This window comes from Pistacia vera, unplaced genomic scaffold (assembly GCF_008641045.1).
Source record: "Pistacia vera cultivar Batoury unplaced genomic scaffold, PisVer_v2 Contig778, whole genome shotgun sequence".
NCBI lineage: Eukaryota > Viridiplantae > Streptophyta > Magnoliopsida > Sapindales > Anacardiaceae > Pistacia > Pistacia vera.
The window spans coordinates 1-18,529 of NW_022196643.1; the positions used below are offsets into that span (position 1 = coordinate 1).

Genomic DNA, 18,529 nt, shown 5'->3' on the forward strand with positions numbered 1-18,529 from the left:
CACGGAGGCTCTTCACAAAAAACTAGTCTTTACTTGGGTATGTCTTTCCTGTCTTTGTATATTAATTTTGTCTCATGTATTTAATTCTTACCTCAGAGCATATTATTTATTAAATATTCTGGGTGTTTCATATGTGTTAGTTTTATATGTATTGATATATAATAATTTAATTTTTTATAAACAATATGATGTTGATACATACTCATCATTTGGTAGTTAATTGGTAAGACGAGTATTGAGATGTGTTTTTAAAACGCACGATTGGTTGGATATTGTGCTAATCATCTACATGCCTACAAGGAATATGAAATTTGTATCTACAAAACCTTGTTGAAATTTAATATAAATCCTACCTTATATCAAGTCACTTCAAATAAAGAATTAGAGATAATTACTCTTAAATTAATTAAAATTGTAAAATGCATCTGAAATTATTTTATAATTTTAATTTTGCCAATTTTGTTGAAGGCTTCAGACCGCCTAAGCTTTGTTTGTATAATATCTCCATGATGACGAAGAAGGCTATTCTGGGAAATTTACCAATAACCCGAAGATGGGTACTGTACACATTATTTCTGAAACTGAAGTTGGCGGTCTGGCCGTGGACGCTGAACACATAACTAATTAGGCGGCTCACGATAGCAAACACCACCATATAATCACAGTTACTCTCAGCAGTCAGCACGCCCCTATATAAATCATTGCTTCTTCATTAATTTCTAGAACAATCAAGAAGCATTAATATCAAACCTGAGCAAGATAATTAAGAAGAAGAGAGAAAGAGAGAGAGAGAGAGAGCGCGCGCGAGTTGACTCACTCGGTGACTCCGTTACTCATTTACTGAGTGAGTTAATTCGATATGGAGAACCAGAAGACTCGGATATTGGTGGCGGTGAAACTGACTCAGTCGAGTGGTGAAGGCTACCCGTACGCCTCGGAAAGCAGCAAAGCAGTGTTCGAGTGGATTCTTCAGAACATCGTTCGCACTAACGTTACTCGTTTCGACCTTCAATTCCTCAATGTCCACAGTCCAGATTCTCGTACGTACTTTATAATCTCTTTCTCTTTCTCTTCCTTATTTCTATTTTTGTTAACTTTCTGTTTGGTTCCCGAGAAAATGGAATTTATCTGTTTGATTCTCGAGAAAATGGAGGCAAGTAGTTAAATCTTGAATTTATACAACTTTCCAAGAAATTAAATGGAAACAAAATTGTTACATAATCTTTATTCTGCGTTTTAGACGGATAATCAAGAAATTCATTAGAAATTAAAGTCTTCTTTTGAATTATTTAATTAAGTAAAATTGGTCTTAATTATTCTGTTCTGTATAATAAAAGTAACTAAATTTCTCAAGTCAATTCCATAATTAATTAAAAACAATCTGATAATTATTTGGTAAAATGAATGTTTGGACAGCATATGCAAAGGATTACCAAGCGGATAAAATGATGGAATATTTTGGCTGCAGATGTCAGATGATTTCGGTAATTAATGGATTTATCATCATTCAAATCCTATTTTTATTTTTATTTTAATTTTTTTGTTTTATTGATATAGATTTAATTCGAAATAGTTATTGCTCTTAGGTTGGTTCTAGCTCAGAGATCAGACTTGGGCATGATCCTAAAATAGAGATATGCAATGAAGTGAAACGAGTCAATCCGGATCTCCTTGTCATGGGAACTACTCCAAAACTTGGTTATTTTCAAAGGTATATATCTATTATATAAATTAAAATATAATATTTATATAATATATGAATTAAACATTGTTAATGTGATATTTTTTGCAGGGTTTTTAGGCGTAATGTGAGTGGTAGCATTAGCATAAATGAATATTGCTTGAAGCATGCTGAGTGTCCTGTTGTGATTGTTAAAACCAGAGCAGATGACCAGAATTAGGTGACAATTTTTTCAGTTGGGGAACTGTGTCAAACTTTGAATTGTTCGAATTCCTTCACCATTTGTTGGTTAAAGTTTTTGGATTTATTGATAATTCTAAAGAGATAAAAAAGACTTACCGTTATGGCGTAGTAAAGAGATTCGTTAGAGGCAAATGCTATCAAAGAGAACAATTCCAAACACTGGAGTGTAGAGAAAAAAAAAAGAGTAGCAAATGTTTATTCAAATAAGGAGTAAAAGGAGTAAAAGCTATGCCAAACACTTGGCGTAGAAATATACTTTATTAACTACTACCGGATGATCTGATGGTAAAAGAGTAAAAGGAGTTCTATAAGTTTTTGAGTTCGAATCACTCTAAGCATCAATAGAGATAGTCACTGAGGCTTCTATTCAGCAAATAGTTTCAAGACCTTGAGAATAGTTGAGATGTGTATAAGTTGACCTTGACACTAGTTCTGGTGATTATACGGTAGAACCTCTTTATAGTTATAATATTGAGACTAACTAAATTTATTACTATGAGGAGGTTATAACTTAATAGAGTTATAGTTACAAGAATTATTGTTTTGATTTCTTATTTTATAATTCATATTTTAATAGTATTAGGATTTCAATTCATTGTTTTAGTAGCATTAGGATAGTATGGAAATGAATGTCAAAGAGTTCTTACAAAATTGAGTGATTAGATTCGACAATTTCACTACACTAATCAAATGCATATTAATATCTTCCTTAATCATCTAAATGGACAACAAATCGTGTATGCTTTAATTAAAGAAAAAATCATTTCTGGAATTAGACAAGAGAACGAAAGAGATAATCTTGAGGATGAATATAGTACAGAAATACCAAAACTTTTGTGCCAAGAAGCTCTAAACATGCAATTAGAAATATTTTAGTATCAACAAGAAGATGTTCATGTTGGCTACTTATTACGTATCCGTAAGATAAAATATATGGTAATAACTTTAAAGCATAAATCATTGTCTCTAACAACTTTAAATAAATATTTTATTTCATTTTAAACATTTAATGTAATATAACATTTTTTTTTAATAATATACATACAATTATTACTATGTAGAGATAAATTCCTTAAGACAAAACCTATAAAAATTATAACTTATTACAATATGAAATTTATTCATATAACTGGTTCAAGTTAATATCAGAATTTTTTTTAATTACATAGAGATTATTCTTGTATGAAGTATCACTGTATAGAGTTTCTATTGTATATATATAATTGCAGAGGAGTTTCCAATTTCTCCTTTGTTTTATTCGCTTCACCCTTGATTGCTTTCATACTTGCATTCTACCAACCCATTCTTTATGTTTTGTTGCAGTAAGTGCTTCCTGTATTGTTGAGAAAATTGATTATCTAATTGATTGATGAACAAGTACTTAAAAAAAATAAAATGAATCCGTATAATTCTAAAATCATTTTTTTAACATGAAAATTAATAGAATTAAATTGATTAGATATCAAGTATTCTCTCTTATAATTAAGAAGCTAACAGAGAGTTGGTTTTTAAAGAGGTTTTTATTTGGACACCCCTAAGGTTTAGTGAAACAACAGAGATCCACAGGTTTCATAATGAAAACTTATACCCTTGTAATTGAATGATGTTTGTGAAAAATAACTCGTATAAAAGTAAAATAAACAATGCAATAAAGAAAACTTGATATATTGACTAATATACACTTATTTTGTTTTTCTACTACATTAAAAAGAAATTAATATCTGACATTAGACACATGGTTAAAATGTTAAATATATTAAATGATTTAAAAATATTAAATTTTAACAATTTGATAAAACAATTGGGGAATAGAAAACTTGTTTTTTTTTATTGTATTACCCTTATAATAGTTACCTTTCACAAACATCATTCAGATGCAAGAGTGTAAGCAACGGCAGACCAGGAATTAATGTTAAAGGTGGCAAATTATATATTATAAAACAGAGAAAAAGTAAATGAGGGAGATTAAATCTAAAAATATTAATACAAATAAAAGGGGGTTAAAGAAAAAATCAGCTAAATTAATGAAAGAAAAATTTTTTAGTAGGGTTATCAACCCCCACTTTTTTTTCTTTTTTTTTTTGTACTTAGGGTGTTCGGGTCAGCTTATGTGTGCCTCAACTAATCTTCAGGGTTTATTAAACACCCTACAAATCTAAAAGACTAGATAAATCATAATATTATTATGATAGATGATCCCAAGAATTCAAGAAATTGAGTAAACTTTTTTTACCACGGCCCACGCTAATCTCTTAGGGTTTCAACCCCCGGTCATTATAACTTGTTCCGCCTATGATTTAAAACTATAAATTATAAAAGTGTTAGGGTTGTATTCCAAAAATTATGCGCCTTTCTTGTTTTTTAAAATTAACCTCAAAGTCAAAGGTGGCAAAGGCGGGCGTTGAGTGTTGACTAGTCAGTTGAGCTGCCCTTTTCGACAGAAATGTGTTTCACAAGCCACAACTGCTTGTTCCATTTGATATGCTTTTCGTGTAATCACGTTTTTTATCTCCTCTTTATTTTGTGGGATATTTTTGTCATTTTCTACTACTTCATCTAACTATATTATATATCGACCATTTTCTGGTTCACCATATAAATTACAAATGAATGAGTAATATCGTACACAAATTTTATGTACAATTTTTTTGTTAATAAACTCAAACATAATTAATTTTTTTCTTTGATTTTTTTTCTACTTTAGATTTTTTTTTTTTTTTTTGGGAAGTTTTCTATTTTTGACACATAAAGAATGAGTAAATATAACCAAATGCCACATGACTTGAGCTGGATGGACACCCATCTCGATAACTAAATAAATTAATATTTATAACAAATCTGCAGAGAATTTTATTTGATAAATAAGATCTGTGTTAATTATTATTAGATAACAGTAATTTTTATACTATTTTTAGGTCAACTAAACAATTATATCACTAATAAACTCAATTTGGTTTCAATATTCGAAAGAATTAAGAAAACTCAAAAAAAAAATTATAAATACAGATACCGCTCATACCCAGCTTTAATTGGAATATTTAATTAGCTGTTCTTGAATTTTATTTTCTTTTAGTTACCTAAATGAAATATTGCAATTAAAATATTAAACACGAATTTATTGTAAATTAAAATTATTAAAAAAAGATATACGATATCACATACGTACACAGCAAAATTCCAAAGAAAAATCAACGTGATAGAAACTGAATGTTTTAAAACACATTAATGATTTGATGTAGGCTGTAGCAAGACTTTTTCTCAGAATATGATGTCTCTGCAGCTCTGCAGCATTATAATAAACTATGTTTCAATGTCTTCGTCTCCGCCACTTACCACCTTCTTCTCATTACTTTAAATGAAACAACATTTCTGACTCTCTTTCCAATCTTCCTTCTCTCTCTCAAGATTTCGCCTTTCCAAAGTTTTGGAGAGAAAGAGTTAAGGGTCCGTGAGTAGGAAGGTTGATCACACTTCACGCCCCTTTAACCAACCATGTCTGATTTAGCTAAAGAAGCCTGGAGAAATACTTATAACAACTCCAAGTACACCCACTGAGACCAAGGTTTTATTCTATTCTTGATCCTCATCAATACCATGTTTTTTTTTTTTTTTTTTTTTTTTTTTTTTGAGTTTTGTTTATTGATTTTTTTTTTTCATTTATCGGGGGTTTATTTTGAAGTTGGTTTTCGGATCTAGTTGTTTTATATCTTTGTGTTTGGGGGTTTTAATGGGGTTGAATTGATTTTTGTTGGGTTTTCAGGCTATTACAGCTGGTATTTTAGCTGGGTGTAGCGATGCAGTTGCCCAGAAGATTTCTGGGATCAAGAAGCTTCAACTGAGACGAATGCTTCTCCTTATGGTACGTTGACTTTGAATACCCTCCGTTTGGCTGCCAAGAAAATGAAGGAAAATTAATTTTCTGATATTTTGATTGTTGAATTAGTTGTAACTTTGAGGGTCAGATTTAATAATGACCTTGTTGAGCGGTGATCAAAAAATTGTTTTTGCAGTTTTATGGATTTGCATATGGAGGACCATTTGGGCATTTCTTTCACAAATTGTTGGATATTCTTTTCAAGGGAAAGAAGGATAACAAAACTGTTGCCAAAAAGGTATTTCCTTTGTTTGAAAATCTATACTTTTCCATGACTATTTCATGTTGTTTCAGTGTTTGATATGGTCTTTTTGTACTCGTTTCCATTATATGCCTCTCAACAATTTTCTAAATCAAGTTCTGAAAATTTAAATTTTGACTGATTAGGTGTTATTGGAACAAGTAACTATTTCTCCTTGGAACAACTTTCTTTTCATGGTGTACATTGGCTTGTTCGTTGAAGGTAAGTGCTTATGAAAATTCATTCTTGCCATAACATGTTTCATCCCTGATGTGTTTATCATTGCTTCTGTATCTACAAAATTTGATTGCATAAGTGTAATCATTTCTACTTTCCATCTCTATACCGCATGAGCTTTGCTTTTATTCAGGGTGTTGGAGTTGACGCTTTATTTTTTGTGATGTTACAACATTCCCATCTGTAGTATCTTTGTTGCTGCTCTTTAGTTGTTGCTGTTCTTCTCATTTTGGCTGTTGTTGCAATTGGTTTTTGTTTTGACCTATTTTCAAAATTGTTGATTACTTTGAAGCCTGATTTACGAAGAAGTGAACAGGGTCATTTGTTCCGAATTCCATACTACTGAAACTGTTGACTTTCCCTAATTCCTCTTTGCTATCTTTTTAAAGAAATTAGCCACGATTGTAGTTGAGGTGGAAGTTAATCATCAATTCCTTAACTGCAAGTTTCAAAACGTCCTAAGAACCATATGTGTTTGTGGTTTTGAACTTAGCCATCAATAAAAAATTATTTTGAATTGCACAGTTGTAGTTGAGTGTGTTCTTTCGAGGCCAATAAGATGAAATGTATGCATCAGCTGTTTGTCTTCTTACCAATCATAGATTGAATAATGATTTGCTGAACAAGTTTAGGTCTTTAATATTTACAAAATTAGAAGTCCCAAAGTTTTGTTTTCAGGTCTTCTTCTTAAAAGTGGATGAAATATAATTAGTAGGATTTTTAAATTTGATTTGGTTGTTTAGTACTTATTTAGCTGGTCCTGATTGTAATTCAAATTTAGGGAACAGATTATAATCATTTGATTGCAAACTATCTATGGTTGATTGTCAACCAGATTTTGCTTAAGTGAATTAACAGAAGTTTTCTTTAACTTTCAAATTTAAAACTGAAATCCTGCTTACTAATAAATTCAGAACTTGGATTCTCAAAAGAAGAAAAGAAAAGAAATGCAAGGACTAGGAAGAGTAACATAAGGTGGAATTACATTTTGCCATTAAAAGATAAGAAAATGTTTGATTCTTTGGATATGGCTTTGTTCTCCAAAAATATTTCTGTTTTTGCTAGAAAATTATCCTCCAAATTTCTGAACTCATAATTTGTTTTGGTATAAAAAACCTGACCAAATGTTTGCCCAAAAGAAAACATGACTTCAACTGTTTTGAGAATGTGTTCATCTTCTAAGATGGGACAAAGCCGTTAGTGAGTGGGATCACTTTAGTGTTTGAGAATCTGATGCTCCGATTTGCTGAAAAGTTTGAATGCAAACACTCTTAACTTACTTTTTCTGTTGTGGTTTACTGACCAACAATAGAGAATCAGATTATTTTCTCCTACTATTTGTGGATGTCTTTGCCAATGTCATTGGATTGTCAAATCTCACATGTTTTTGAAAATTTTCACATTTAGTTTGTCATGCTCAATTTTATTTTGTCCTGCAAACAGTTTGCCCAAAGTTCTCTATATCATTGCATGCTCTGTAGGCATTGACACAAATTTTTGTGCTCATTATTAAAAGCCTAACCAATTGCTTTTAACCAATTTAGTACCTCATAAGAATGCCTATGTCGTAGGATGTTGGATGAAAGTAACTTCGTTCTTGAAAACAGCGCATTAATTTTTGTTAATGTAATCAACTACTTGTTTGTATGTTAAAGTTCTTATCCATATTGCAGGGAGACCATGGGGTCTAGTCAGGAATAAAGTTCGGAAGGACTACCCTTCTGTTCAATTTACTGCCTGGAAGGTACAAAATCAAAGATAAAAAATTTTCATATCACATACAAAGCAATTGATGTCTGGCATGCAAATGTAATAAATCATGATGCTTATGACTTGCAGATTTCGCCTATAATTGGTTGGATAAACCACCGATATGTCCCACTGCAGTTCCGCGTCTTATTTATTAGCTTTGCTGCTTCATGCTGGTGTGTATTCTATGTCCTTCTGCTTAGATTCCTTTCTTCTGTAATCAATTCACCCCTCTATCAACACATGCTAATTTGTTTCTCTCGCTTGGAAGGATAAGTGGTCTGGGGTTATGTACATAATTTTTCCCTGGCAGATTAATGATTAATAAAACGAAACTGATTTTAGAAATTGGAACATTTCATTCAGTGCTGAAACCACTAATAAGCCTACTTGCAACTACTATATTGCTTCATGCATATACGTTGAATTTGTCATTATAGTTTCGCTTCTGCATATACGTCTTTGAAAGTATCTTGGTTTTTCTACTCTCAGCTCTCTTAATCATACAATTTGAAATTCTACTGAAGTTTTTTCCCCAATATGAAAGTTGAATAATCTGATGAATGCTGAAAAGATATGATAACATTGCACGCACGTACATCTTCGCTATCTAGCACTCTTAATGTAATGATGCACAATTTTCTTTCGTTGTAACACACGTTTTATCTACCTGTCAACTCCAGGTCTATCTTCCTCAATTTGAAAGCAAGATCTGTTGCAATCAAGAAGGACTAGAGGGAGGAGGAAGTGTTTCGTTTGGTTTTATTTATGTGTTCTTTGTGTTTAGGACTCTTATTCAGTGGAAAAACTTCTCAAATATTATGTCATTGCATAATTAACTTAGTTGAATGAATTGTTATCATTTATAATAAGAGTAGAGAATTTTGTTGATGTTAACATGCCAACTACTATGGTGTCGTGGAAGATTAATCTTGTGTTTGGCAACTATGTGGAAAAGCTAATGCAAGCAACTGCAGTGTAGCTCTCTCTTCTGCTTAGTTACTAGTTAGATTAGGTGAGGATGCAGAGAAATGTCAATGAATTTTTACCCCAATCTATCGTGAAATGACCCTTTACCCCCGTGGTTTTGGAAACAGTTAATATTACTCTCATTTTTTGAATTCAGACGTTAAAAATTTAAATCTTAACCATGAAAGGTCAATCTTATCAATTAATCTCACACATATAACATTATGGTGACAGAAAACCTTATCTAAATTATGAATTGATAAGACTACCCTTATAACTTTAGGTTTTAAACGTTCGTTCGAAAAATGGGTAAGGTGGATGGTTCCAAAACCAAGGGGGAAAATGTCTTTTGTGATATATTAGGGTTAAAAGTTATTCACCGTAAAAAGTAAAAAAAAAAAAAAAAAAAAAAAAAAAAAAAAAAAAAAAAACTCAATTGGGCATGACAGAATTGTATTATTGAAATTCATTTACAAATTTAGACAGTCAACTGTTTGGGGTCTAAATGAGGTGTTAGGGTCCCATGGAAACACTAGTTTTTTTTTTTTTTTTATAAATCGGAGTGTTGGTTCAGCTCACATCAACTAATCCCCAAGGCTCTAAAATATTTACAAGTTCACATTCAAATAAACATAAATATGTAAATGATTCAAGGTAATTTGACTTAAAAATCAATAAAAAGATAACCTTCTTGATTAGCAAACCAATCCCTTGAGATTAAACTTTTAATTGTTCATACTAATTTATGAAAGCATGATAATAATGCACAAGTTTATATACAGATATATACAGATTTGATTACTTTTTTAGTATAATATTATTAATTGCGTCATTGTGAAAATAAAATGATCATCCTATTTCTCCATTTTTTAGGGCATTGAATTATTGTGAAGCGTTAAAAGTCATAATCAAACATCAATGTCTTACGCCCATTAATCAATGAAAATTTATGTCACGCAACCTAAGCTGTTGACATCATTTGCCACATCAACAAATTTGTTCTCCTTCCATTTAAACCCTTACCAAAATGACACTAATAACTCCTCCAATTTGCGAAAAGCTGCAGTAATTAATTGGTTTATTACTGGGTTAGGCTATATTTAACTTAGAATTTCAAATTTTTAATTTACTATAGTGTGACCCCAACTTATTATAGGTGTTATTTATGTATCAGCTCCTTTTCTTCAACCTAATGATACTGATTAGCCTCTCTCATCTCTTCAATAAAAAATTATTATATTCAGTTCCAATTACATAATCATATTATAAAGTTAAAATTATATTTACACTTCAAATAGAAATTTATGTCAAATTTGATAAATATATTTCTCCAACGGTGACTTGTTTCAAATTATTATTATTATTACACTTAATCTCAACATTAAATTGGTAATTAGAAAAGTACTGAAATTATAACAAGACAAATTAAAGAAGCTGAGAAGCCAATTTCTGACGGAATGGGGACAAAAATGTCAATGACGAGAAAATGAAAAGGAAGGGGCAAGTAGAAAAGAACAACACTATTTTATTAGTACATAAATAAATAAAAATTAACTTTTGCATAGAATAAACATACTGGTATTGGGTAAAATACATCTCATCTCACTGCTAAGATAAATATTATTTAATCAAACCAACTATTTGATCGACGATCACGAAATTACATTAGGTATCAATCCAACCATCAGTCTACTTAAAACTTAAAAGACACGATTTGTGAGAGAAAGAAATAAAGACAACAGTAACCGTCACTGGATAACCTAATGGTAAAAGAGTAAAAAAGGATTTCATAAACTCTTGAGTTTGAGTTTCCTCAACCACTAATAGAGATGGCCACAGGGACTCTTACTCAGTCGGTGGTTTCAGGATCCCGAAAGATAGACACTGGGGTTTTTATCCAGTCGATAATTCTAAAACTCGAAGAGATTAATTAAGGTGTACATAAATTGACTTGGACATCCCGATGGTAAAAAGAAATAAAAATTAAAAATAAAAGCAACAGTAGATATATTTTTATTTATTATATTTTAAAAAAGAAGTAAATAATAATAATTATTTACTAAGAAATAAGAATGTTAAAAGTGTGAAATAAAAAGATGTTTGGGAGTAATACGAAATTTCCTTAAAATTCATATATTCTCGAAAACTTCGTCATTGGGTTTCCTGAAGAAAGACAGTTTCCTTAATATAGGAAAAGCCTATAGCTTGTGTGTCAAGCTTACTTTCCTACACCTAAATGCTCATTCGATGACACCCTTTTCCTACAAGACATTAACCAAACCATATAATATCAAATTTACAAATCAGATTGAGGTGTGCTCCATGCATTAAAGGAACATCTTCTAATTACACAGAAGAGATAAGCTTTGACAGTCTTTGCAGATTATTACAGTAATATCAGATGCAATTTCAAGTAATCAATTTAACTCTTGCGCCAGTAACATGATTTTAAATGCTGACAGATTAAACAATTTTGTCCTACATAAGTTTTAACAGATCAAGGATATCAGATTTTACACAAGTTTCTTTTCTCATTTTATTTCTAGCAGTTTAAGAAAAGTTTTCAATAACGTTTCTTAATGAAATCCCTGAGTATCTTCAAGATCAGGCTAACTAGATTTTATACCGACCACATACAAGTTTCTTTCTCGAAAGAAACAAGCAAAAAACGTTTTAAAATTTACATGGTTTTTTTTTTTTTTTTTTTTTTTTCCAGACGAATAGTGCAGGCAGCCGAAAAGAAAGCAGGTTGGCCTAGTTATCATCTTTATCACTGATATCATACAAATCTAAATGAACCAAGAGCTCCAAGACTCGTTTCTGTACGCCATGAACAACCATTTTTATACCATTATAAAGAATTATATATAACATCTTCTCTAATAAACTCTCATCAACGAGAAATCACATATATAAATCTACTTCGAACGGATAATCGCATTTACACATCAAACTCAGTGACCAGCCAAGAAAAATGAATCAAAACCAATTGGCAAAAATACTGATGCATCATAATCACCATGCAAACTAAGTCTTATCAGTAATGGTTTAGAACTAAAAACACAAATCAAGTCAATAACTGTAATTATTCTTGTATCTTCGTTAAGATATCTACCGTCTGCATGCAGATATATGCATATGTATGAACACATGCTATGATCAATGTTAACACCAAAACATGCATGCATGCAAATTGTAGATAAACACAAGCATGAAAACCATACGTAAATTAACTAGGATATATCACGTCCTACAATTAAACAAGTCAAGAACAAAAGTATTCTACAACACACAAATTGATCATTCAGATCACTACTACTAAATGAGATATATAGAGAGATTCCAATTCCATGAATTCCGCCCATTCAATCCTCATGCTCACGAGACAAACTCACTCACCACCTCGACAGACGGAGAGCCCGAGAGAGATAGACATTCGTGTACGTGGACACGATGTTTTCTGGCCAATGGAATTTAGCCAAGTAATCCCAAACAGGTCACATCTGGATCCACCGAGCCAGTTGAGTAGGATTAACTATCCCTGGGATGTGGGCCCCATCCGTCTTCAATATGCTTGCCACATCAGCATAACTTTTGTGCTCCTTGACCACGTTCGCCTGCTCTTGTACTTCCGCCTTCACCCTCTTCGACTCCACTGCCGACCCCACCAACGCCACAGCTTCAGTTCGAGCTGGATCGAACTTCTGACCGAATAAAGTCCCCTTCTTTAAGAACTCATAAGCCATGTACCCGGCTAATAGCCGATTAGAACAAACCGGCTCCGAGGAAACCGCTTTAGCATTTGTTGCATTAGCCGCAGCTTGAGTCGAAGCCGACGGCTTCAATGAGTAAAATACTTCTCTCTCTTTTCGCTTTCTCGACGCCCCAGGTGTCAAAATCCTTCGTGGGTGGTGACTCATCTCAAACATGCCACGTCAGACTAAAACTTTTTTAAACTTTTTCTGTTTCACAGGGATGTCAAAGTAAAACCGAAGGTTTAAATTTTTGGGCACAACTGTGGAATAAGAAATTTGAACTTTCTCCAAGGGTAAAAGTGTAAAATCAGGTTTCATCGAGCAGTGAACTAAAATGCCTACACGTGTTTATAACAGACTCCCTAGCTAATTTCGTTAAAGTAAATGGCAAAAGTAAACACCGTCAAGGTGAAGGGTAAGAACGTAAAACAGCCGGAGGGCATTTTAAAACATTTAAAAATCAAACAAAAAGCAACAAAATGGACTAAAATATTTTAAATGTTAAAAATGAAAAACGAAAGAGACAGATGAGGAGAACAGGAGGAGTGATTAGGTTTGGGACTTCCGAGGTTAAATATGGATCCGGAAACAGATTACCGGAAATCGGAAAATATTACCGGATCTTGGTGTACGGACAGAGGTCGAGAGGCGGCGCGGCCTGATATAGACGGCGTTGAGAGGAATTGAAAGATTTGAGAGATAGAGAGAGAGACAGAGATTGAAATGTAAAAACTAGAGGAGGAAGGGGAGAGGATGAGAGAGAGGCGGAGTCAGTTAATTTATATATGTAGGAGACTTGAAACGTCCCCTTATGTTTGATATAATATCGAGAATACCATCAACTTGTGAATGTCGAAAATATCCTCTCTCTTTTTTGTAACTTAAATCAGTTGGTAACGTTTTTCTTTAAGTTCTATTGGTCTCTCGTGGAGTTTCAGATAGGGTTTGATACGAAATTTCTGTATTGCCCTGGATTGCTTTCATCTCTTTTAGATTGTTGCTGAAAGGTGAAAACGGACCGGAAGGGACCGGAGGAGTAGTTATTGGGGTCCATATTGAATTGAGGTCGCTGTCCTTGGCCAAGACCAAGAGGTTCTTTCTGGAAATGTAAAATATTTAAAATAAATTGATTTTAATAAATAATTCTATGATTAGACAACTTTACTTTTACCATTTTTCTTCTGCCAAATCATTTTTAAGCTTGAAAATGGTTGGTAGGAATCAAATAAATGAGTTTATTTTATTTATTTAACTAATTAATTATTCATGAGTTAATCCAGTAGTTGATGTAAATAGACAGTAAAACATATAATACTAATAATAGTATGTTTGTAATATTAAATATTTAACTCATGAAATAATATAATATAAGGAAAATGAAGTTTAATGCTGTAAATGTAACATTATAAATTACACATGTGATTTCCAATGTCATCGAAGATTAAGAAAAGACTAACACGATATTTTAATATAATTGATATTTATACAGATATTTTTGTGGGGTTGAGATTCTCTGTCCGTGAAGAAATAAATAAAAGATAAAATAATTCCTTTAGAATACTTTTAAAATATTTTTAGAATCATAAGAGAATTTTACATTTATATTCAACTTAATTAAAAGAAAACCAATTAAATTATAATCTTATGGTTAATGCATAGAAGGCCTTTTGGGCTCAAGGATTTGATGTAATTTTAACCCAAATAAAATCCTACATGTGCATTATTTTATGAACCAATTAATACGTCTTTATTTTTACTAATTCACATTAAATACCATAAGAAAGTTTAATTACTCGTGTTGTCTAATAAAAACCTATTATTTATGACTTATGAGAAGACCATAAAAATTAACCATGATAAGATTTGAATTTATAAAATCTTTTCAGGGATAGTTTGGTAATTTAGGGGGTCAAGTAGGATGTGTGCGTGTGTGGAGAAGAAGAAGGGGGGAATCCTGAGACGATGTTGAAGCAATGTCGGTCCTTTTTTCGATCTCCGTTTAAAACAAAGTAAGGACACTTGGGTAAATCTCAACCCTCTATCTTGATGTATAAAGATCATGTATACTTCGTTGCTAAACTGAACAATTTCTCCTTGCTGAACGGTTCGTCTTGGTACAATATGAAGGAGTTGCTAATGGCATCAAGGCACGTGTTGCTCCTACGAAGGGAAAACTCCTCTCTGCCCCGTATAATCAATTAATCAGGATGGAACAAGTCAAGCACGTGTCTCAACGTAATTAAGGAGACACATAACGTGTGTGTTACACTCGATACTTATTGGCCCCATCAATACAATGTCATTATTTGTGTATTAAATTTAACATAATATAATAAAATGTCATTATATGAGCAAAACATAAAATTGTAATCAGATGTTTATGAAAAAAAAAAAAAAAATTATATACTTAACCATGTGCATTATGGGTTATAATATTTGTGAGAACTCCAAGAAGTTCGAATCAATAAAAGATCTAAATCATTTTGTGTAACAAAACTTTATTGATTTAACATACCACATCCACATGATGTTAGATGTACTAACAACAATCCCCTTACAATTTCTTAAATAACAAATATCCCTTCTTGATGGTGAATCAGTTTTTATTTTTTATTTGTAATCGAGAGTGTCCGAGCCATTTAAGCACACCTCGACTAGTCTTCCAAAACTTTGAAGTTAATAATTAGGTATACCCCTTAATAGTCATCCTTAATAGCAACCGAAATAACTTCAATTCAAGACATTTTCAGTAATATACTCAATAATATTTGTTCAACAACTTGACCACCCATGGATGGTTGATGGTGAATCGTTAATGAGTTATTAAAACCCCGAGGGGTTATCTAGACAACCAAAGAGATTTGTTCACTTCTTTAAGCTCTTGGGTTTAAACTTTTGGATCACCTACTACAATAATATTCTGATTTACCTAGTCCTTTGGACTTGTAAGATGTTTAATGAACATCGAAGATTAATTGAGATATACGCAAACTAACCTAAAATCCTGAATATCCAAAAAATAATAATAATAATGAGTCATTGAAACATACATTATTATAAATTTATAAATTGATGAAGAAGCTTTTCCAAGTAATAATGAGCTTTCACAATCCTTTCAAAACTTCACTCAATGGGTCATATAATATGTTAAGCAATTAAATAAGGCATAAAGTGACTTTCATTATTTTGATGATAGCTTATTCTTCACATTTTATTATATATTGTCAGGATAACAGTGGCCCTTCCTTTTTCATGATTGTGATATTGATTGATCCTGTGCTCTTCATCCAACCATTCATACTTTAATTTATTTTCTAAGATGCTAAATTTTGTTGGACGGTGAATATTTTATGGAAACTTTTTTATTCATTCTTAATTTGAACACATATTCACTTTCTTTTTGTTTATATTGTCCGAATTCAGGCATATTCTTTTTAGTATTATATTTCCTTTTCATAAAAATTATTATCTTTTAAAAGTTTTAACACATTTTATTTTGCAGATTAAAACAGATTCACCTATGAGATATGGGTTAAGTTCAATACACCACAAATTTTCAAAAATGACAAATTCACCCTTTTTTTAATCTAAAAAACTAAAAATGCTATTTAAAACATAAACACCCTTTCAGGTTTAGTGTAAGTAAAGTGTTAGACCCAAAGATTTAAACAAGTGATAATACAAGCCTAAATGTTATAATATAGTGACATTTTCTTCTAAAAGATAATTGTCGTTAGCCTAATCNCTTAATTTGAACACATATTCACTTTCTTTTTGGTTTATATTGTCCGAATTCAGGCATATTCTTTTTTGTATTATATTCCCTTTTCATAAAAATTATTATCTTTTAAAAGTTTTAACACATTTTATTTTACAGATTAAAACAGATTCACCTATGAGATATGGGTTAAGTTCAATACACCACAAATTTTCAAAAATGACAAATTCACCCTTTTTTTTATCTAAAAAACTAAAAATGCTATTTAAAACATAAACACCCTTTCAGGTTTAGTGTAAGTAAAGTGTTAGACCCAAAGATTTAAACAAGTGATAATACAAGCCTAAATGTTATAATATAGTGACATTTTCTTCTAAAAGATAATTGTCGTTAGCCTAATCTGTTATGTAACCTACAAAATCTGACAAAAAGACACAAAAAATCCTTGTATTATTTGACTATAAGAGAAATAAACAAAATAATAATTAGAAATAAGAAATATAAAAAATTCAAAAATAATATGTTTTTATGTCCAACAAAATAAAAAAAAGTAAGTGTATAAATAAGAGAAAAATATTTTTTAATACAAATTTTATTAATGATATAATAAATAAACTATTAATATAAAAGATGCAAATTAAAAAAAATAAAAATAAAATTTAAACAAAATAGATAGGTGTATATTTCAATTTATTGATTGCGATTATATTTAATATTGCTGTTATAATATATATATGAGTAATGGGGAAACATTAAACATATTATAGTTAAGATATTGAGTAAACTGACTTTTTTCCAATCAAAAAATGGTTTAATGACACTTTCTCATCCACCCACATATTTTTAAAATATCACTTTACTATCCAAATTTATATTTCGTTTCTGATTCCAACATCGTTACAACCTCACACCACCATCATTCTCTTCCCCGATCATCAATTATCAAAACTCCTCAAATTGTACTCCCGTCGACCCCACCAATCACCAATAATTGAGCGATTAGGCTTTGCTCAACTACCATTCCCAAGTTAAATTTTGATCAATCACAACCATCAAAATTAAACATTCCCCTACCAAAAGACTCATCGGTCCACTCTCTTCAAAAAACCCAACAACCTGGACTGAGTTTACCCTGTGTTCGCTGCCGAAATATAAATTTGGATAATAAAGTGATATTTTTAAAATCTGTAAGTGGGAAAGTGTTATATCATTATTTAGGTGGAAAAAAGTCATTAACTCAACTACCTCTAACTAGCTTAGCGATTCACTTAGGACTATTGGGTGTATTACTCAAAAGGTCCAGAATTCAAATCCCTATAACTACTAATAAATGGTACCCACTGAAAGCTTATCTGTTTGTTAACTTCAACACCCAAAAAAAAAATTCATTAACTCTTAAAATATTATATCAAAGATTTAGGCGGTTATGACTAGCATTTGATATTGCTTCTAAACATTGGAATTGGAATAAAAGATTGGGGAAATTAAGTTGGGCGGTATGATGATATAATATATTTTAAGTACACCATGGCACATTGGCACTATCTACATTAAATTAATTTATCTACATTAAATTAATTTATAATGCTACTCTCTCATCCTTTATGAATTTTTTATTCCATAAATTTTGAACTCTGTCAAATATTTTTTTTTTATATATTTATATTTGTAACAACTCATATTACATACACAATTAGAAAATTAGTAGCATAAGCTATGTTTGTAATAATATTGGAACTTAATAAGAAATTATAAATAAGATAAAAAGGTGATGGCATTAATGGAAGAATAGATTGATGGGTTGACGAAAATTGCGTGATTCAATTGGAAATTCAATCCCCGCAAGATAAAACATAGAAATATATGGTGAATATAATGGGTTAGGCCGTCTACATCCTTTCCCTATATTGCAAGTATTCGGTCCCCCACTATCATAACTTTTGCGCCTTTTTTTTTTTTTTTTTTTTTTTTTTTTTTTTNAAAAAAAAAAAAAAAAAAAAAAAAAAAAAAAATCCTGAAATTCTTCAAACTTTAATTTGGTATCAAACAATTAATTCCTTTT

At 31.1% G+C, this 18,529-nt stretch overlaps 3 protein-coding genes across 3 annotated transcripts; 2 read left to right on the plus strand and 1 right to left on the minus strand.

Moving 5' to 3' along the window:
* The first annotated feature begins 820 nt into the window (after nucleotides 1-820).
* On the plus strand, nucleotides 821-2,126 carry LOC116116483 (universal stress protein A-like protein). Its single transcript, XM_031402551.1, has 4 exons — nucleotides 821-1,040; nucleotides 1,417-1,484; nucleotides 1,587-1,711; nucleotides 1,793-2,126. The coding sequence occupies exons 1-4, from the start codon at nucleotides 860-862 to the stop codon at nucleotides 1,899-1,901; spliced, it is 483 nt and encodes a 160-aa protein (XP_031258411.1). The 5' UTR covers nucleotides 821-859; the 3' UTR covers nucleotides 1,902-2,126.
* Nucleotides 2,127-5,294: 3,168 nt separating this feature from the next.
* LOC116116508 (peroxisomal membrane protein PMP22-like) lies at nucleotides 5,295-8,934 on the plus strand. The gene is given in 8 exon segments (XM_031402570.1): nucleotides 5,295-5,441; nucleotides 5,444-5,485; nucleotides 5,683-5,783; nucleotides 5,935-6,036; nucleotides 6,186-6,261; nucleotides 7,950-8,020; nucleotides 8,116-8,201; nucleotides 8,709-8,934. Coding segments are annotated over 8 exon segments (555 nt in total). The 5' UTR covers nucleotides 5,295-5,416; the 3' UTR covers nucleotides 8,761-8,934.
* Nucleotides 8,935-12,491: 3,557 nt separating this feature from the next.
* On the minus strand, nucleotides 12,492-12,923 carry LOC116116512. Its single transcript, XM_031402578.1, has one exon. It carries the CDS (start codon nucleotides 12,921-12,923, stop codon nucleotides 12,492-12,494), a length of 432 nt encoding a protein of 143 aa, XP_031258438.1.
* Nucleotides 12,924-18,529: the final 5,606 nt, after the last annotated feature.

Bases quoted from the DNA above. Each gene is read 5' to 3' on its own strand.
- LOC116116512 (XM_031402578.1), bottom strand. From the start codon at position 12,923: ATGTTTGAGATGAGTCACCACCCACGAAGGATTTTGACACCTGGGGCG.
- LOC116116483 (XM_031402551.1), top strand. From the start codon at position 860: ATGGAGAACCAGAAGACTCGGATATTGGTGGCGGTGAAACTGACTCAG. The intron at 1,041-1,416 runs GTACGTACTTTA...ATGTTTGGACAG, and splicing joins TGTCCACAGTCCAGATTCTC to CATATGCAAAGGATTACCAA. The intron at 1,485-1,586 runs GTAATTAATGGA...TATTGCTCTTAG, and splicing joins GCAGATGTCAGATGATTTCG to GTTGGTTCTAGCTCAGAGAT.